The following is a 21,920-nucleotide window of genomic DNA, read 5'->3' as shown; positions in this document are numbered from 1 at the left end:
GTGGAGCATTTGTTATGAGGTTGTAAATATGTACACTCTTATAAAACCTAGTGTTTGGCAGTGCCCCACAGGCATAAAAGAGGCCTTGTTTTCATTGAAAATACCCAATCGGGAGGCAACAGGGTCTGCATTTACAATGATTTATATGTAAGAAAACACCCAAAAGCTTGACATTAAGGACCTTGATTTTTAAGCGTGCAAGAAAATAGACAAAACAGTAGGTACAAGACTGCCTAAAGCTAAGCTGTTCTCTGGCAGTCTGCGCTCCAGCAGTCTGCCCATGCTCTTTCCTTACCTCCTTGTTTTGAAGGTCAAAGAAAGCTGTTCCTGCTGGGATGCTGGGGCCGGTTCCAGGGTTGAGTAATCGCAGACTCTTTCTGCCTCTGTTCATCCCATGGTAGACCAGTCCTGACTCTCCCACGTCCTCTGCATGGAACGCCCAGATCACTCTCACTGTACTGCCCTGAGCAGTGACCAATTATGGGTAATTGTACACTTAAGTAATCATCTGACAACATGTTGGGAAACTGAGTTTATATTAGAGAGACATGAAACGGAAGCTTTAATAGTCTTTTTGATTGCGGCAAATACAGCTGAAGACAAAATGATTAGCTCCTGTGAAACTCTAATACTTTTTAAACATTTCCGACATACTTACAATTAACTAATTTCTTTTGTCATTGACATGATCGTAGTGCTGTACATAATATTTTACTAGTTATTTTGCAAGATACTAGTATTCAGCCTAAAGTACAATTAAAGGTCCTAACAAATTTATTTAGGTTACAAGTTAGGTCACTTAGGCAAGTCATTGGACAACTCAGTGAGCGCTGTCTTTTGGAAAAGACATTAAATTGAGGTCCTGACTCTCTGTGGTCATTAAAAATCCCCACTGGCAAATTTGCCGACTGGCCTCTGTCCATCATGGCCTCCTAACCATCCCCATATCATAATTGGTTTTATCACTCTGTCTCCTCTCCACCAATCAGCTGGTGTGTGGTCTGGTGCAATATGGCTGCTGTCGCATCATCCAGGTGGAGGCTGCACACTGGTGGTGGATGAGGAGATTCCTCCCAAAGTGTAAAGCGCTTTGAGTGTTCAGAAGCGCTACATAAATGTAAGGAATTATTATTATTATTATTATTATTATTGAGGGGATAATAATATTGACCTTAAAATAATAAGTTGGTTATCTTGCTCTTTTAATCATAACTTGGGAAATATTTGAAAAATAATTCAAATTTCAAAGAAGGACTAATAATTTTGTTCAACTGTTGAAATGGCTTCTCATACTAGAGAAAAGTACCACGAGACATTATATTGTCCTGTTGAAACCTCGCACTTTTTGATTATGAAATCATTTTCCATTGTGACTTCATTAAAGTGTTATAAGCAGTGTTGGGGATAACACATTACAAGTAACGCGTGTTATATAATATATAATACATAAGTAATTTATAATGCAAGTGTGATAATATTACTTTTCTAGGTAACAAGTAAAAACATTTTTTTGTTATTTAAAAAAAAATGTTAATTACTTTTAAGTTTAGTTCGCTTTTAAAAAAACAAACTCTTGAATTTAAAATGAACGTAGTCACATTGAATCCAACATGCAATGAGAGAATGCAGGAACAGACAGAAAGGATGATGGCAGAGCCTTACATTTCTGCAATGGAAATATTCTCATTATTTTGAACACATGGAAGAAAACAAAAAAATGGTTATCTGAATGAACAGTGACTTTACTTTTTTGAAACAAGACAAAAAGTACAAAATTAGCAAACACATTGCTTTAAACTATCATTAATCTGTATATATGGCATGTATAGCTCTGGGCTGAGGAAGTTCTTAGAAGATAACATTATCCTAAATTATTTTTTTATGTTTTTTTTTTTAAGATAAATGAAGGTTATACAGTGTGTTGTTAATTGTAAAAGCCCAGCAAGTTCTGAAAGAGATTAAGTCTCAGTCAGAGTAACGCAAAAAGTAACGCAAAATTAACTTAAAAGTAATGTAACGCATTACTTACCATTTACCATAAAAAGTAACTAAGTAATGCAACTAGTAACTTTTTTGGCGGGTAACTCAATATTGTAATGCATTACTTTCTGAAGTATCTTCCCCAACACTGGTTATAAGTCATGAACCAAACATGAAGTGAATAATTACAAACTTTAATTTAAAGCAAAGAAGAACATGAAAATCCGACCAAAGACAAGACTGTGTGTTTATCTGCTTTAATGTGAAGGATAAACATAATGTTACTATTCATTTAAGATTGTTGGTCATTTTTACAAAAAAGCTAATGTTAATTTACATATTTAACATAAAGAACACCAATTTGTGTCTCTTTTCTTCAATTAGAGAATATTTTAGCTTGTGGTTATTGGTGATTCATAATGCAATTCAGCTTCCTGCATTTTGAGAGTCAAGAAAACATATGCAGGCAAAACAAAATTAACTCTTGTGTCCCTTGGCAACACACTGAGGTCCTGAGGAAAATGATCAGTCGGTGCAATTTTAACTGTTACCTTTAATCCACAGCCATGACAAACAGTCCTGAACATGTTCATGTCTGGAGAGGGAGCTTCGTCTTGCATAATATGTGCACGTGATTATTTTTTGTTTTCGATTTCAAGTGTTTGAATATGTCATTATGTGACATTAAGCTCATGCTCCAGACTGTGATGAAAGTAGGATTGTTTACTGAGACTGTGGATTAAAGGCAACTATGTTAAAAAAAAAAAAACTTTCTGCTTTGCTTCATTACACCTCAATGTTTAAGGAACCAAAGTCATTGATGTTGTTTTGACTGTATGTTTTTTTTTTAATGCTCACGTGCATAAAGCTACATGTAGCCATGGTTTACAGTGAATTTATAAAAGCTAAAGAGCATGTCTGAATTAACAGTCCCTTTAAATTATTAACACAAGCATAAGGTTTTACCGAATACAGAACTTTGCTGCACATAACCCCTATTTTGATTTCATGGTCACTTTATCCTGTCAATAAAACTGTATGTACAATTGTTTCCCCCTGGATGAACTGCGGTGTGCTGAAATTGTAATTAAATCTGAGAGACAAGTTAAAAAAATAGATAATTCTTTGGTTTGGTACACAATCAAAAAATTAAATAAAGAAACCCTGTCACCGAAAGCTGTTTCTCTCAGAGTTCTGGAGCCAAAGAATGATGCATCTAGTCAAACCTACCGTGATGATTTTGTCATTGTCATCGCAGGTCTGGAGGTTTCTGCTGAAAGCCAGGACTGTATGTGTGTCATTCTCTCTGCCGTATAGCAACTCGTAGTTCTGGAGTGGATCTCTATGGACCTTTCTGTTAGAATCTGTAAAGTAGTCCTGAGCAAAGTGAGAAGAAACAAAGTTTGGTGTGATCTATGGTGTAGATCTAGAGCGTAGATTTCAGGTTTGAATCCTTTAAGTGTGTTTTGATGGATCATGCACTGTTAGACATTTCTGTAAATTACACAGTTATTTACTGTATTTCACCCAGTGTAATACTGCAAATTCCTTTTACGGTAAATAACTGTATTTACCGTTGCATTATGGGAATTTAGTGTGACGTCGAACAACATATACAGCGATGTACTGTATTTGTAAAAATTCGTGTATTATACTGTATTTTCCACAACTGCTTCAACGCCACCTTGCGGCGATTCGACTACTCTGCACCACATTTTGCCTGAGGACCCTGGAGCAATTCTGGAGGACAATTTATTAGTGTGCCTGAAGAACATACTGGATTTAACAAACTTTACTCTGGTAAGCTGAGGCAGTGTTTCATTTTACAGAATGTTTTGTGGACGAGAATAGAACAAAGTAAAGCATAAAGTTGGCTATTATTATTTTCTCTGGCTTGGCGTTATTTCGCCCATTTGAGAAATATATCATCTATTAAGATGTTACCTTTATTTAATTTATTACATTAACACTACTATTACTTTAAATAAGACTGTTTATGACTATTAGCCATTGTTCTCGTCATATCTTTTTATTTATTTACATAGGAACCAGCGGGTTTTGGTTTAGGAGGGAACCAGAGGTATGCAGACAGTTTTGGAGGACACTTAGCACGAGACAACGGTCCGGCAGAGAGTGTTTTCCCCCAGAAGAATATGAATGAAAGACCAACAAATAATCCAGGTAAAAGCGCGTCTGTCTGTGCTGACAACACTCGACATTGATTTGAGCACCTCTATTAGCATTTGTTTGCTCGGCAACATTGGCTGAAGCGATCTTAAAATGGTAATGTTAACTGTTAGCTAAACTGAGCTAAGTTTATACTGAATTGGACTCAAACTCATTTTAACGTGCAACATTTAACTTATATTGATTTATACTATATATATTAGATGTTGTGAACTTATTTTTCTCTGGTTTAGAGTAACTTATAACGTTAGCTTGAGAAAATAACATCGCGACGTAACCTATAAGAACGTTAACGTAAATCTATAACGTTACAATATGCATAGAGGTAAAGTTGGTTTTATATTCCCACATTCGTTCATTTAGAAGACTCTATACTGTTTACCATGTTACTTTGAATATTCGATCAGAATTAGCATGCCAGTATGACTTGAAATCAACATTAACACTGTTTATTTGACCGTGAGCATGTTGTACTTTGATAGTCATTAGCTGCTAAAATGATTTCGCTATTTAGAGTTTGCAAATAATACTTTTATGAAATTAAATTATTAAGGGGGAAGTCTGAATCTGCTAATATAAAACCAATTTTACCTCTATGCATTATGCTAATAACCACCTTTTTGCTATTTATTGTTTGCTAATTATTTTTTTTATCACAACTCTTGACATTTGGTTTAACATAATTGTTACCATTATATTTTTTTCTGTTTAGATATGGCACTGGCACAGCAGCAGGTTTTGTCTGAAGAAACAAACAGCATTTCAGAGATCTTGATCAGCACAGCCTTATGCTTAAAAAATAAGCAAGACCAGTAAGCAACCAAGGTAAACAAATAAAAAAAAGTTGTGTGGAGGTTGTGGATTGTAGCATGGTATTCTTATCTGTATTTTTGGCTTTTTTATGGTCTCAATATAGAATACTGGGAGCCTGCCTGTGCAAACTGGACCTCATACAACAGTAAGTACTGTACATCTATTTGTTTCTCAATATATTAACGTTACTTTTAATACAAAATGTGTCACATGTTTAGTTGCTAGCTAAATAAAAAAATCGTTTTCCCTTTTTTATTAAACCATTTAGTAGTTTTTTTTTTCATCTTTGTTTATAATATTTTTGAGCAGATTGAGGTCTGTCATGGGTCAGACATTTCAAAATACAATAATTAGTATTGGGATACATGCATTTGTCTATGTATTAAATGTCTTTTTCCCCATTTCATGTTGCCTTAATATTTTGTAATAAATAAAATAATACAATTTTTTGTATAAATAATTCCAGAGGATGAAACAAAATGCACAGCAACAACCAGAGTGAGCCAGAAGATAGCAGGAGAAGTACTGAAGAGAATGACAACCATGAACAACAGTGAGTTATCCTTCTTTCACCAGCTAACTGAGAACTTGGATTAGGTGAGACACTCTCAATAGTTTTATCAGTATTCAGTCAGTTTTAGTTTATTAGGAATACATAAAACAAATAGTCTAATCTGTCCTGCAGTGAATCAACCCATCACAAATGCTACAATGTTTTTGTAAAACCTTGTTAGGGAAAAAAATAAACAGGACATTCTAGTTAGTTATCTTTTAAACATGGTAGTGAGCAGGTTATGAGCAGGAGCCAGTTGCTCAGTACCAGCTGAAAACTACCCCAACCTAGCTGCCATGCTTCAAAATAATTAACCAGTATATGATTTATTTTTTTTAAACAAGCTTCTTCTATGCTTATGTTAGTCTGTTTGTCCTTATCCAGAGTTCTTCATAATCCTGGACTGGGCCAAATCCTGACCAGATGCTGTGGTGGTCATGGAGGAGTGAATCCTAAAAGACACACGTGATCAATGAGTTTCCGCATTGATCCAATGGGCCAGCCTGACCACCCGCTGGTGAACTTTCAAGCCTCTGGTGCCTAGACTGCGGCATTGCACAAGTTTGGCTAGAGGAGAACTGGTCGTGCCCAACTGAGCCTGGTATCTCTCAAGGGATTTTATTCTACACTTTCGTCAGTTGGTGAAGTTTCTTCCATGCCACTGTCGCCACTGGATCACTTGGCTACGATCGGTGGATCGGTGGATTTGCTCTTCAGTGTTTGGACTTTCAGCAGTGACATTTACTGCTTCAATTCTGAAAACTGGACTGAAGCAGCTTCAATTTACAAGAACTTCTATGTTAAGCTGCTTTGACATCATTGATCTACATTGTAAAAGTGCAATAGAAATAAAGATGAATTGCATTTGAACATGTGAATTCAGACCTTGTTGAGCATTTGACACCAGAATTAGTAATATTTTAAAGTTGGGTTGTTTCTGAGTCGGCTAATAGTTACAAATATTTATTTTTCCAACAATATGCAATTCAGAAGTTTAAATTTTTATTGTACATGTATGTTCTAGTGCTTTGTGTGATTTATTTATTTTTAATGTGTTGATTTTAATGCTTAATGTAATTTTCACACATTTTCCTTAAATGCTTTAAGCATTTTTAATGTTTTAAAGAATGGAATATTTTGTAATTGTGTCTGGTTTAATGTCAGTAGTACTTAGTACAATTGGGTTTTTTTTTCTCAACAATATGCAGGTCAGACACTTAAATTAGTTTTGTACATGTATGTTAATGTGCTTTGTCATTTTCAATGTTTTTTTTTCTTAAAATAAAATATTTTGAATGATTGAAATGTAATGTTTTTACACATTTTTAAGCTTGTTTTAAGCATCTCCAATGTTTTAAATAAAGAGTGTTTATTTTGTTAATATTTTGTAATTGTGTCTTTTTTAGGTCTATAGTATTAAAATAATATTAATAAAATTATATTATAAAATATTTAGGACAAAATTAAAAGGTTTACAGTAGCTAACTGTTAACTTAGGTTTTTACAGTAGTTAACCATTTTCAGACACTACAGTAACATGCTGTAAACGGATTTACAGTTGTATACTGTAAATCTAAAATACAGTAACTTACTGGCAACAGTGTTGCCAGTAAGTTACTGTAAAAACCCTTTGAAATGTCTAACAGTGTGAGTAAATCGTATTGGTTTTTGTCTGCATGTGGTCACATTTAATAATCTTTGATCAAATTGTTTGGTCAGCGGCATCGACAAATGGCCTATTTTTTTTCAATACACATTTGTAATGGATACAGTATGTTTTAGAACACAATGTGTCATCGTTTATGCGTACAAAACTAAAACAGCAAGATATAGTGTCAAGGAGGTTTTAATGAAAGATTGCTAATGAACAGTGCTGAATACTAACAGTAAACATCTATGACTGCTGTATATTTCCAACAGCTGGATGGGGATTATAATGAGCAGGGAATGTGGCCAGCAGGTGTGTGTGAATATGTTTAAACATTGCCCTGCTTTCTTCTGAAACAGTGTTGTGTGTTTAAGTGCTGTCTGAATATAATCCAGGGTCAGCCGTATGCAGTCAGGTCAGTGGGTCATTGTCCATTACAACAGATTTCAGGACACAAAAAGCTATATTTAAATCATCAGACAGGGGACTTTAGTGTTGCTCACAATTTTGAAATATAATTATATAATGTTCCAATACATTTAGATTGCATGTATGTACTACACTGCAGTATTACATACTGAAATATTATTACTTGCATATGTTTTTAGCTCTATTTTGTAATGTGATTTATGGAAGGCAAAAATATGCATATGAAAATAAAAGCTTTGGACTATATTATATGACTAATAGGTATAAGACTCCCATTTGAAGTAATAAATTAGTAAGTACTGTTATGTTATATTTTAAGATGCAATATTTTATTATACAAGTTGTGTTTTCATTTTTTTTTTTTTTTTTGGTTAATTTTATTTGCCAATCCAAACTAATTATTAGCTGTTTATGATGTGTATAACTGTTATGTTTAAAAAAAAACACATATTATGCAAACAATATGTTTAAATAAGTTGAATAAGGTAATGCTAATGTTTGCCCTCTCCCCACTTTAAAAATAAAGTTTACTTTTAATTGTCATTCATTCATTATAACCAGTAGATATGGTTGTAAATAGAGGCAAAGACGTCATCTCAATCTTTATCCTATTTTTTTTCTTAGGCTGTTTAAAACTTTGGAATGTTTAAATCACAAATCCATAAACACTTTTTATTTTGAAAGAAAAAGCAAGGCAAATAAGACTTCATTCCCGTAGTTAAAATTGCAATAATCCGACACAACAAATATAAAAAACAACAATTGTACACTGGGACAGTCTAAACTGTACACAGCCCACTTTACAATTAAACGAGAGATGCGTTGGCAGGCAAAGGTGTGTGCGCACGCTTACCAGCAGATATGGGCTTCCGTTGAGCACACCGCCTATAACGATATCAGACGAAGACATCGCACCGGTGGGTGACAAACCGAATCCCACATACCCCCTCGTTTCCACTTCTATCTCAAAAGTTATCGTGGACTCGTCAAATCCCCACTTAATGTTGTATCTCCTCTCCGCATCCAGAGCAGCTGAATGAACAAACCGTGTCCCCTGTGAGCATGTTGAGCAAAAGAGTGAAGTTAAGAAAACAATTGCGCAAAAAAGCTTATTTTCAGACATATCGAGCTTAATCGCAAACAGTTCCTACTGCACTCAGGCACGCTTTTTATCCATAGAGCAGTTTATGGAAATATGCAACTTCCGAGGGCAAGAGTGTTTGTTTGCTTTGGTGCATTGGAGGCGAATGAGCCTTTCAAGCTTTGGCAGCCTCCCACCGCTGAACTGTTGAAACTTGTGTGTTTCCCCTTTGATGTGGAAAGACATTTAGCTGAACACCGTGTCGACGAGCGCGCGACGCGACACAAGTTCAACGACCACGTTATTATAAAACCGCTGCCTTCCAGACATTATAACCGACGGTGCTTTTACAACACACCGTTATAACACAGAGTAATTGTATTTCAAGTCCATTGGTTAGAACCGCTTAAATGTTGGATATTTTGACCATATTCAGGGTTCAAATACCGTTCATCAATTTTATTTTGGCTGTTGAAGCATATCATAAACTTAAAATATTATAGTTAATAGCATATTACATTAATTAATTAATGTAATAGCAATTAAAAAGTAGCCCATATTGTATTAATCTAGACATCCTATATACACAACGACAACAACAACAACAACAACAACAACAACAACAACAACAACAACAACAACAACAACAACAGGCCTTTGTAACTCCTACAGTACAATATTTAATTTTTTAAAGTCTGAGAACAAGACCTCCTTGGTACTCCTGTGGTGCTCAACCAGCATTTACAGAGACACATTATAAGTCTCAAAATGACTATAAACAATTAAAAATGAGATAAAATGATCATTAAAGTAAGCATGCAATAAATAAATAAATGTATATTTATAAAATTTTTTATTTATTTTTTAAACAAATAAGCGCTAATAAAAATACAATACACCAAGCCAATATTTTGTATTTACAATATGTTTGTGAGTGTGAAATACTGTGTATACTGTATGTCACTGTAGTGCAACGTGCATTCAGCATGTGAAGATAACACATAAGAAGTGCACAGCTTTGAAAAACTGTTTAGCATTCACAATATCAGCATTTTTGAACTGAGCAAACATCATATTTGTACAGTTATCTCTTACTCTGGAAAACAACAACAAAAATTTAATCACTGTACCAGTTGGACAAGTAAATCAAGTAAGGCAACTTGTCTATGAATTTTGGCAACTTGTAAACTTTTTTGTGTGAGAGAGAAGAGTAAAAATTAGGCAAAAGTTTGTAAATATGTATGTATATATAAATCCACTTCATTTGAATCAAACCAAGACATCAGAAACTTAGATCTTTATAAATACACACCTCAACATAAGTTATTTCATAAAAATTAGGAAATATGATGAGAACTATATGGAAATATAGTGGAGTATGTGAATGTTGCCCCTTTTTATCAATACATGCTTCTATTCTATTCTATTCTATTCTATTCTATTCTATTCTATTCTATTCTATTCTATTCTATTCTATTCTATTCTATTCTATTCTATTCTATTCTATTCTAGCTGTAATTCTGTGGCATTGTATTTGTGAATAATGACTGCCATCTAGTGGGGATGATGCATAGGCTTGTAAAATGAGTACATTCATTCATTAAATCCTATTCAGAGTGAAGGCAACATGATGCTGATTTTCAGATCTGTAATAATTGAAGCGTTATGGATGGAATATGGATGGATCTGGTTTTCAGTGTTTGGACTTTCAGCAGTGAAAATTAAACCGAACTGAACTGAATTGAACTTGAACTCTGAAAACTGGACTGACACAGTTAAAATGTCAGTTGAGCTGTTTTGACGATCTACATTGTAAAAGCGCTAGAAATAAAGATGAATTGAATTGAATAGATGCTGTCTTGAAAACAGATCGAGTCTGTCAACATTTTTTTCTAAAAAAAACATGAAACATCATACATTCTTTTACATTTTTGAAAACTTGAGGCCTCTACGTTTGTTATGCCACTCTGATCAATGTCCCAAATCCTCAACTCTTATTTGTTTTCCCTCGGACCACGTTTTGTAGGTTTATCTGAATACACTAGAGGGCAGTAGAGTACAGCGATTAACTATTCAGCGATAATACCCTTTTCCCAATGGCTTGAGTTCAAACTCCAACAGATGAACGCGAACAGGGTCCGACACGATTTTACCACCTGCTGGGAAACCTCTTCCTCCAAAATTGCCTACAGAGAGTTGCTCTTGTAACCAGAATCTAAGATTTAATTGATGTAAAATATTAATGCTAAGTATACTGAAATCCATAACTGTTGGGTTTGACATTTTCTCTATAAAATACTAGAATATTTACTCTGTAATGTCTGTGCAAGGACTTCTAGAATTCACAGGATTCCAAATACCCCTATTTACCTTGGATTTAAAATTAAATAGACTACTTGTCGAATAAATGTTGTTTCTGTGGGCAATTAAGGTATTTGGTGAAACTGTTGAAGATATTATCATGGGAGGTTTGTTAACATGGTGTGTTATCAAACTGATAATTAAGGAGTTTTAGTGCACTAACGAAGTTTTCAAGTCTTGATGTGCAATAGTGTTAATTCCAATAAGGTGGTGTTTGGATCTTGGAATGAAGCGTGAAATTGCTTTTCTTTTGGAAATGTAGAGCACTCCTCAGCCAAAGTTTTAAGGCAGTTAAGAAACAACTTTCCTTAATTTCTTCACCAAAAAGCCTTAATGCAGAGCTAGAAATCGCTTTTGATTGCTTTTGAAAAAAGTGACTTGTCTCTTCAGGTGATGCGGTTTTCCTCTCTGGAGGCCTCCAACAGCGTTTTGAGAACTTCTTCATGGCGATTGACCCATATTCCTACAGTATATTAGGCCAATAGACATTACTGTATTTGCACAGCTCTTTCATAGACACTGTAAGTATCTAAAGCTGAATGGGTGCTTTCAGTTGCATATAATATGCAGCATAATTGACTTCACAAGCCTGTGTGGAGTTAAACTGCTGATAATGGCTTCTGACTATTCAGCGGAACTTTCTATATGCATCACATTGAAGACATTTAGCCTTCATTAGATGTGGCTTCTCAGATGGAGATTAGCATACTGTCGTAGTAAGGCACATGGACACAAGCTGAACTTTCATTGTAAAATGGATTTGAAATAGGACAATATTTCAGAGTAAAATAATTACAGTAAACTTCTCATTTTAAGTGGGGTGTGGGTAGGATAAGATGTAAAGTAACTATATTTATACACAGCTGAAGTCAGAATTATTAGCCCCCCTTTAATTTTTTTTATTTTTTAAAGATTTCCCAAATGATGTTCAACAGAGCAAGGACGTTTTCACACTGTTTAGTAATATTTTTTTCTTCTGGAGATAGTATTTGTTTTTTTTTCGGCTAGGATAAAAGCAGTTTTTATTTTAAACAACAACAAAAAAAAAAACATTTTAAGGTCAAAATTATTAGACCCTTTAAACTATATATTTTTTAATGGGGTGGGGGGGCTGGGGGCAATTGAACCAAGTGTGAAAGCACCATTATTGATCTGATCTGAACCAACACAGTCTCAAAGCTGCTTTAGATCAGAATTTGAATTTCACTTTTTCTCTATAAAATATGCGTTATAGTGCTCGCATTAAATAAAGCCAAATAACTTTAGTATATAGTTAATTAAGATTCCAGGTTGTTTCAGGACTTTATGACTTTCTATGGTCAGACTCCATAGAGACTGAGACCACAGAGAGTGAACTTGCACATCCTCGCACCTGCTTTTTGACAGGCATACACACACTCACACACACACACACACACACACACACACAGCTCTGACTCACAGACAGACCCACTGTGGAAGGTTCAAAAGGTCTCTGAGGGCAGCCGAGCCTCTCTAAACATGCCTCCTGTCCCCGTGTCTTTCCATCCTGATGAATCTTTCTGTCTGTATTTGACTCGATGTCTCACACTCGCTGCTCTCTTAGTCTCTCCTCTTGCTCTGTTTCTGCCTCTCTGATGCTTTCCAGTCTGTCTGCATTACTGTCGTTTTCCTAGTGTTTCTCTCTCTCTCTCTCTCTCTCTCTCTCTCTCCTTCTCTCTCTTTCTCACCCCCTCTGATTAACCCCAGGCCCCCGCTGAGCTGACTGCCAGACGGAGCCATTTAATTTTTACTCGGATCCTTTTCATTTCTCTCCTCCAGGCATATCCCTCCATCACCTCAGAGTGGATAAAATACGAGCAGCTTTCAGGGGACACTCTCTCCGCAAGAGGAGACTCGCTTTCACACACGAAATGTAAGTTATGTATGAACTTGGTAATTTTTGTTGTCTTTTATAGCGAGTCACATGAGCTACTGTTGTTTTAATGTTCAATCATCTTCATTTGCCATCTGTTTCGCAATGCATAATTGGAAATACCTGTGCATGCATTTTTTAGACTCCACCAACCCCCACGATACTCCCCTAAATGTGTGAACAAAGAGGGATTATAGATATAACTAAATTTCTCAATAAAACACCTCTCTCTCAAAAAACAAAACAAAACAAACAAAAAAAAAAAAACGCCAAGAACAACTAATTCATTTTCCATCTCCACATTTTCACATCTTTCATTAGCTCACACTCTAGATCAGTGGTGCCCAAAATTTTCCTTATGCAGGACCAAAAACCAAACTTGATTGAGGGTAATGGGCCAGATGTAAATATAATTGTCATTGGTAATTTTCAAATGTTCGTTCATTTATTCATTCATTCATTCATTCATTCATTCATTCATTCATTCATTTTCTCATTTTCTACCACTTTTCCGGGGCCGGGTTGCGGGGGCAGCAGTCTTAGGAGAGAAACCCTGACTTCCCTCTCCCCAGACACTTCCTTCAGCTCCTCCGGGGGGATCCTGAGGCATTCCCAGGCCAGCCGAGAGACGATATTCCAGCATGTCCTGGGTCTTCCTCGAGGTCTCCTTCTGGTGGGACATGCCTGGAACACCTTCCTAGGTAGGCGTCCAGGAGGCATCCAAAACAGATGCCCAAGCCACCTTAGCTGACTTCTCTCAATGTGGAGGAGCAGCAGGTCTACTCTCAGAGCTCCTCCCGGGAGACAGAGGTCCTTACCCTATCCATAAGGGTGCGCCCTGCCACCCTGTGAAGGAAATTCCTTTCGGCTACTTCTATCAGAGATCTTGTCCTTTTGGTCATGGCCCAAAGCTCATGACCATATGTGAGAGTAGGAACGTAGATTGACTGGTAAAAAAAGGAGCTTTGCCTTTCGGCTTCTTTTTTACAATGGATCGGTACATCTACCGCATTCCTGCTGCCGCTGTGGGCCCTACTTTAGGCATCTCTTCTCTAAATCATATAAACAGTGGCTGATTGTGGTGTTTGTATTGGGCTGCTCAATGTGTGTGTAAGTGTTAAGGATGGAACATTCTATGAGATTTTACCACTGTGTCCAGTTAGCAAGATTGAAATGGGGTTTGCATTTCACGCAGCGTTAAACTGACATGATTGTTGCACATTTTTACAGACTGTTTATGTCAGGGGGTGTCCAAACTCAGTCCTGGAGGGCTGGTGTCCTGCTGAGTTTAGCTCCAACCTGCTTCAACACACTAGCCAGGAAGTTTCTGGTATATCTAGTAAGAGATTGATTAGCGGATTCAGGTGTGCTTGATTGGGGTTGGAGCTAAACTCTCTGTGACACTGGCCCTCCAGGATTGAGTTTGGACACCCCTGGTTTATGTGAATGAAAAAATTAGATACAAAAATTTGACTGAAAGCCCGAATACAGCTCTGCATGTCCTTCAAGAAGTGTGCACGTACACACACACACACTCCTACACTCACACACACAAACAAAAACACACACTTGTACAGCTATCAAGTTTTGTTTTCATGTTTTATGGGAACTTTTCATAGCCGTAATGATTTTTATACCATACAGACTGTAAATTAGGTCCTTTTACCCCAGTCCTCGCAGAAACAGTTTTATGTTTGTAAAATATTTCATTCTGTTTGATTTATGCTTAGTTTTCTTAATTTGGACCAAAAAAATTCTCTATACGAAAACAAATTACAGGTTTTATTATACTCATGCATTGGGGACATTTAGTCCTTATAATGTGATGGTTATCAGGATCAGTGTTGGGTAGGTTACTTTAAAAAAGTAAAAGATTACAAATTACAAATCTGATAAATTTACTAATTCTTTTATGTAAAAAGTAATCAGATTACTAATTACTTTACTTTTAAACATATAAAATATACCTAAAAAATGCAAAATAAACTGCAGCTTTTTCAGTAATTTAATATTTACTGAAAAAGATTTCAATGGGTTTACAGCAGCTTGACATATTCAAAATATTTAAAGAGATAGTTTGTCCGATACTTAAAATTCTCTTATCATCTACTTGTTCAAACATTTTTTTTTAACACAAAAGAAGTTAAAAAGAAAAGTGGATACCTGTAACTATTGACATCCATAGTATGCAAAAGCACTGCAATGTTTGGTTGTTCTGTTTGTCTGAGGTAATTAGACTACCGAAATGTGTATATTCCATACAAACATGAAGCTGATCTATTTGTACTTGTCGCGTGACTCGCCTGAAGGTTTTCAACTGGTGTACCTGGTAAATTGAGCGCCAGTGTAGGACTGGCCATAGGGAGCACCGGTGGCCAGACGGTCAACTGACATGCCACAGGGATTCATAAACATTGCGCTTCTCTACCCAACACCCCACCCCCCACTCCTCACTTTGGCCTGACCTCCAGTAATGTTTCATGGGTGAAAATGCTGTCCCAGTCGGCCCTTGGTAAGCATGCAAAACGACGCAATATGTGAACGGCCCTACAGTATAAGCAGCTACGCTTCTATTCATATTCAGAAGATACCTGTACTCCTGATCATGCACAAAAATTCAATTTAGGCTGAGATGGATCGCTGTGTTTTTGGGCACCGTTGTCCTGCTTGGTGACGAGTATTGTCGTAGAATGTTTTCTGTTCTAGTGCTTGAACAAGTTGCTGGACGAGTTAAAAGCAGTCGAAAGTTGTTAAGAGACTGGACATAGGCTGCATTACAGCAAAATATTTGGTTTTCCGCTCAATGAAATCAAAGTAATGTAAGTATTTCCCCTTAAGAATTAACCACTCGAAACAGCAGCCATTTCAGCTGGCATTCTCCAGCAATTTAGAAGAGCATGCTTATTAACCGACGTTGCTGTTGAAAACGTGATTTGAAAGAAGCATTTTTTTCCTTCTAAAAACTATATTTGTAATGTAAGTAACGCAATTACTTTGACTTCAGTAACTGTAATCAAATTAAACAAATTTAAAATGTAATTCGTTACATTACTGCTTTCCTCAAAAATGTAATCAAAATACATTAACACGTTACTGTGGAACGCAATACAGCCAACTCTGATCAGGACACACACATACTGTATACTCAAACACACTTGCAGACAGACCACAGAATGCTTCTGACTGTTCCTATCACTCACTCTTCACCAGTCCTCGAAACCAACAATTTCTGTTGATTTTTCCCACCTAGACTTTCACTTACCACCCAGTGCATCGACAGCTGACCTCATCTATCATGCATCTATCAAAAATAATTTGAATCTTTAAAACAAATTGCACAGCGGATTGGCGGATGCATGATTGCTTCTGCATTTAGCCTAAGTGGCCATCACAACTTTGCTGATTGTGGAAACTAAAATCCTGAGAAAGTGTCACACAACAGGATAATGCGATATCGGCCACATACATTTTAAAATGTCGGGAGTGAAAGACACATTTAAAAATGTGAGTAATGCTGCATTCATGCCATGTCGTAATTACCATAATTTTAAGATGACAAAACGTTTTAAATGTTTTGACGTCAAACTCAGAATTATGTTCTTCTCCCTTTCAAGATTTTAAAAATGCTGCCTGATACACAGTAGCAATCAAAATGTCCTAAATATGAAGCTGCATAAGTTATGACTTATGAATTTGATGATTCTGAAATTTAAGTCAAATACTTGCCATTTTTACTGTGTAGTGCTTATACTGCATGTATGTAAATATGCATGGACAATTATCTAAAAAGTACAATTCTGTCCTTTTCATCGTTCTTCACTTGTTCCACTAGCACCACTTTAATCTGCAGTGATCATGTGGTTCAAGCTCTCAAAATTATGCAGTTTACAAGTTCTAATTACAAGTTCTATGACAACATAAATGTCTTTTACTGGTTGGTATCTTGTAATTATGGCAATTCCGGCATGTCATGAACTCATCGCACATTACCTAAATTATCATGCAGTGTGTACAGAACTTGACTCACTCCTGAAATTATCATGATTGACACTCTGGTAACCTCAGCAATGTTCAAGTGATTTGCATGTTTGGTCTGCTCTATTTTTGATCTTAAGTAAAATTACAGTGACCAAAGATTAGTTCAAAAATGTTAAACAAATCACATCTCGATTATGTTTTACAGAGTGCGCTTTTACAGTGTTGCCATATCTATACTTATCATGAGCATCATTGAGCTTATTATTTAGGTCTGGCTCATGTAGTTTTTTTGCAATACATAGCAATACGTTTTTTTTTTTTGTTTCTAAGCAACATCCCACTTTTTCATATGATTATTTTACAAATCCCCTAGAGATAAACAGTTGAGTTTTACCATTTTTGAATCCATTCAGTCTCAGGGTCTGTTAGGGTCTAGCTTAGCATAGCTTAAAATAAATAATTGAATAGACGAATTACTTGTTTGTAAACATTCAGGATGCACAAGCATCGAGGTTGCAGAAGAAACCAGGAGCGTTGGCATTTACAGAAAGGGAATGGCATCCAATACAGTACAGAGTTTGTTGTTGTATTAGAGATAAGTTATATTGATTACATATTATATATATTATTAATGCTTTTAGCGTATTATAAGAGCTCGTCACCCAGTGAAAAGCACAGTTATTCAGCAAAATTAATGTTAACCTGAGCGCCGTTCATCTAACAGGCCCATTTGCGATAGCACCCTCCCAATGGAAATTGGATAAGACGAAATGGCCAAGCATTCAGCCCCAAACATACGACTATCTCATTGAAATTCCATGATTTTACAGGAGAGAAGTTAAAGGCCTACACGTCTTTGGATGCCTACAATTCTGTAGGGCTAAAAACCGAGGTTCTGCCTTGCTAAAGATAAGGAAAGAAGATGGAACTGTACGTTCCTGAGTAATCATCAACCAGCAAAACAACTGCATTCTGACAGCCAACTGCACCTGCTAATTCTGCTGTGGCGACCCCAGATTAATAAAGGGACTAAGCCAAAGAGAAAATTAATGAATGATTTTTGGACTCGATTTTGGCATCCTACCGCACAACATGACATGTTTGCTATTGGAACTGGTCTTTTTTGCAACCAGTATGCGTGGTTGAACCCGTGAGACGTCATGTGTGACGTAGGTCGGTAATTTTCCTATTGGATTAGACCCTTAACACCTTTAAAAAAAACAGGTTGTATCATTTGGTTCAGTTTTGAAAATGTTAGTGTGTACGTCATAGAGGTTAAATAAAATCAAGGCAGTCAACACTGATCACTGCACGTACTACTAAGAATGAAACAGTAACAGATATTTTGGTTCAGAAGTAATACATAAATGATCAACACACAAATTTATGTGAAGTTATTTCATAATAACATAACGGCTGTGCTCAGATTCTCTGCATCTTACAGTTCATTCACAAAACATGTCAGCATCTACACTTTACAGAGGACAACAGCCAATCACATTACTTTTCCAGTGTTGTTACAGTAAATCACAATTGGCTACAATCTGTTCTAGGGTATTTGCATGGCGCGATCGAATTATCACCTGTTTGGCAATTTAAAATTCTCTCAAAGTTCATTTGAGTCTTTAACGCTGACATAATAAATATGACATTTTAAAAATTACTTTAAATAGTCCTAGGGCAGTTTCATTCAGTCAACCACCTTCATGTGTATGCTGCCATGTGGTTCAGGTCAAACCACGTGATCTGCTCACTGCAACTAGTCAACATCAATCAAAAAGCGTCATGACAGAGCATTAGAATTGATCAGTCGACTAGTTGGTGCAACTCCTAGTACATTAAGTTACCAGAACTAAAGTGTGTACAACCCTAATTTATTCAACAAGAGAATGTTAACATTATTAAAATGCCAAACTGATAGGACATGTAACTGGATTTAAATCTATGTTGATCCTGGAACAACTTTCCAATCAGCACTTCAATGGTTGTTATCCAACTATTATTCCCTTCTGATTTTGGAAAAAAAAAATGTAGTTATGTTTGAGTTTAAGGGTAGGAAATAGGTATGGATTACATTTTCAAACAAAAATTATGTTTCCAGGATCAACGTAGATGTTAATCCAAGATTGCATTGTACTTTACAAAATCATAATGTTCTTAATAAACTGGCCATATTACCTCAAGATTTCTGTGCGAAACAAATGCACAGAAAAAAACATGGGCTATTGACCTTATGTTATTGTGCATAATTTCCTACTACTTCATTGTTGAAAGAGTTTAGGGTTTGTAACCCTATGTATAAATATTCTTTAATACAGAAAAAACTCTATCAGGGGAAGCCCAGTGCACATTTAAACATATTACATTCAGATAAGCTTAAGATTGAGTTTTTTTTACTTACTATATTGTTCTTTAGATTATGCAGATGTTTTTATTTGTGTTTTCATGTAGGTTTAAGATGTTCACTTAAAACAAACCTAATTTGCACTATAAACAGTGTGTATCTGTCTCCCTCTGCAGGCAGATTGTAACACTACACACCACACAATAGCAGGTGAGAGAACACAACAGCTGGAGAAGGAAGCAACATTAACACCAAAACGAAAAGCTGCTACAGAGTTCCCAGAGTTCTCACTTTAGAGATAATTATGTAATTGCTTTTAACATTGAGACAACATCAGCACATTTTTCATTTCCTTTTTTTTGACACATTCATACAGTATTCTTTAGCTTTTCTTGGACCGACAATGACATTTACAGGCTACTGCACAAACACGCATGACAGAAACGTGCATGAGTCTAATCTCAGTGCTTTCCAATGAACGGTCACTGTGACCCAGTAAGACCACCATGCTGTTGGCATAATGGAAAAATAAATTCCGGGTGAGAATTAGCCTTCAGGTGCTAATTACAGTCCTTCATCTGCCCGCTGTGTCCGACGAGGAGCTGTGAGAGAAAAAATAAATGCTTTATAGTCTGCATTTTGTTCCTAAAGCAGACTACAGACACAGCACAACTGCTGGCTTTCACATTAGGGTGCTTGACTGTGTTGAGGTAGACTTATTTTGTACATTCGCTTGACAAAATCACCTAAAATACTGTATTGTTTTCATTAGCCTATTCATTTAAGCCCAACAGACTTGGCCATTACCTTCCACAGAATAAAGTGGATTTTTTCAAGTATTTTTATATAAATATATAATATATATTTTTATTTGAGTATTTTTATCGCTAGGCCTACACTAAATCTGCACAAATGTTTGAACTCATCCTTCAATCTATTTATTTATTTGGGCAAATGCGGATATATATATATATATCACCGGCCACATTATTAGGTAGACCTTGCTAGTACCAGGTTGGACTACATTTCAAAAGTGCTCTATTGGATTGAGTCTGGTGACTGTGGAGGCCATTTGAGTACAGGGAACTCATTGTTATGTTCAACAAACCAGTCTGAGAAGATTCATGCTTCATGACATGGCGCATCATCCTGATGGAAGTAGCCCTCAGAGGATGGGTACACTGTAGTCATAAAGGGATGTACATGGTCAGCAACAATAGTCAGGTAGGCTGTGGCGTTGACACAATGCTCAATTGGTACTAATGGGCCCACAGTATGCCAACAAAGTATCCACTGCCTACACCATACACTATTACACCACCACCACCGCCAAATTCTGACCTTACCATCATAATGCAGCAGCAGGAATAGAGACTCATCAGACCAGGTTATGTTTTTCCAATCTTCTATCGTAAAGATTCTGGTTTTGGTGAGCCTGTGCATATATATATATATATATATATATATATATATATATATATATATATATATATATATATATATATATATATATATATATATATATATATATATATGAGCAATTTCACACGAGTAGCAGTGCTGTATGGCTGTATAACGCACTGGTGGGAGGCGTGGGATGCCTTAGTGCCCCCACCAGTGCCGATATACAGCCATATCGCACTGCTACTCGTGTGATATTGCTCATATATACATATATATATGTATATATATATATAGGCTGTAGGAGTTCTGATATTGCAGAATATCACACAGCTATTAGCCAATCAGATTTGAGAACCAGACAGAACTGTTGTATAAATATATATATGAGAGTTCAATGTGAGCATTACCTGTGCACGATCTACTGTACCACCACCTCTTTAAAGGAAAAATAACTTGTTTTTTAGGTATGACCGCAGTTTGTGACTACACTGCCAGGTGGCACAAAGGGATGGGATGCAAACGGACAGAAATTATACATTATCTGTAAATACTGTTAGCTGTAAATACTCTGTTACTTGTAAATGAAGATAAACAATGAAACAAAGCATTATAAGTCCTTGATTTATCTTTAAAAAGACAACTAGGCTACATTATTTTAAGGAATAAAGAATACCAAATAACCTTTGGGGTGAAGTGTTAAGTCCGCTATATGCTTCAGCACCAAAACACTAGTTGCTGTAAGATTGCGTTGGTTTGTTAAATAAAAGAATAATAATCTAGCCTAAATAAAATGAAAGTGAAATATTCATTGTTTCATAGAAGCCTATATTAAATAAAAGAAGGATATTCTGGTCACAGTTTGACACGGAGAAGTTGACAAACCAGCGCTGATTCTGTTCGTCTCTGTGCTGCCTGGGGCAGTGTCATAAACTCAACAAATAGGCAATTGATTATTTAGTGTAGGCTACAACCAACAAACCAAACTTGTTCCATTTGGAAAATTACAGTTATTGATAGTTCTTATATAATATACATTTTTAATAGCCTACACAGCCTAATCTACGAATCAAACTAATCAAAAGTTTTTCTTGATGTTTGCATAATAATAACTTCGCACCAAACTAAGGCTTTCATTTTACATGTATATAATATGGAAAGTTTAGATGAACTATGCACAATACAATTTGTATATATATATCAGTAGCTGCACCTTTTTTGAAAAGAGCACAATCTCGTTTCAATTTAAAG

The 21,920-nt window shown here is 36.0% G+C and overlaps 1 protein-coding gene and 2 long non-coding RNA genes across 6 annotated transcripts in view; 2 read left to right on the top strand and 1 right to left on the bottom strand.

Moving 5' to 3' along the window:
• The window catches only part of moxd1 (monooxygenase, DBH-like 1), a 46,745-nt gene extending 37,886 nt beyond the window's left edge, over positions 1–8,859 (bottom strand). For 3 of the 4 annotated variants that reach the window (XR_012395670.1, XR_012395671.1, XM_005160591.5), the window contains exons 1-3: positions 8,464–8,859; positions 3,211–3,357; positions 296–463 (exon numbers count right to left, since the gene is read on the bottom strand). Coding sequence is in view for 2 of the 4 variants with exons in the window: in XM_005160591.5 (XP_005160648.1) it covers positions 296–463; positions 3,211–3,357; positions 8,464–8,733 (585 nt within the window). In the remaining 2 variants the exon portion in view is untranslated. The remainder of the gene's footprint in view (positions 1–295; positions 464–3,210; positions 3,358–8,463) is intronic. The other variant, NM_001045206.2, reaches the window with a different exon arrangement.
• Positions 311–17,017, top strand: LOC141379239 (uncharacterized). The gene is made up of 3 exons (XR_012395707.1): positions 311–484; positions 12,853–12,946; positions 13,490–17,017. It is a non-coding gene; the product is annotated as an uncharacterized lncRNA (long non-coding RNA).
• On the top strand, positions 3,579–6,914 carry LOC137488649 (uncharacterized). The gene is made up of 6 exons (XR_011007780.2): positions 3,579–3,780; positions 4,026–4,161; positions 4,880–4,992; positions 5,084–5,125; positions 5,447–5,533; positions 5,918–6,914. It is a non-coding gene; the product is annotated as an uncharacterized lncRNA (long non-coding RNA).
• Positions 17,018–21,920: the final 4,903 nt, after the last annotated feature.

The sequence above is a fragment of the Danio rerio genome, chromosome 20 (genome assembly GCF_049306965.1).
Source record: "Danio rerio strain Tuebingen ecotype United States chromosome 20, GRCz12tu, whole genome shotgun sequence".
NCBI classification, from domain to species: domain Eukaryota; kingdom Metazoa; phylum Chordata; class Actinopteri; order Cypriniformes; family Danionidae; genus Danio; species Danio rerio.
The sequence above is the reverse complement of the archived record's forward strand: the minus strand, read 5'-3'. Positions and strand labels throughout refer to the sequence as shown.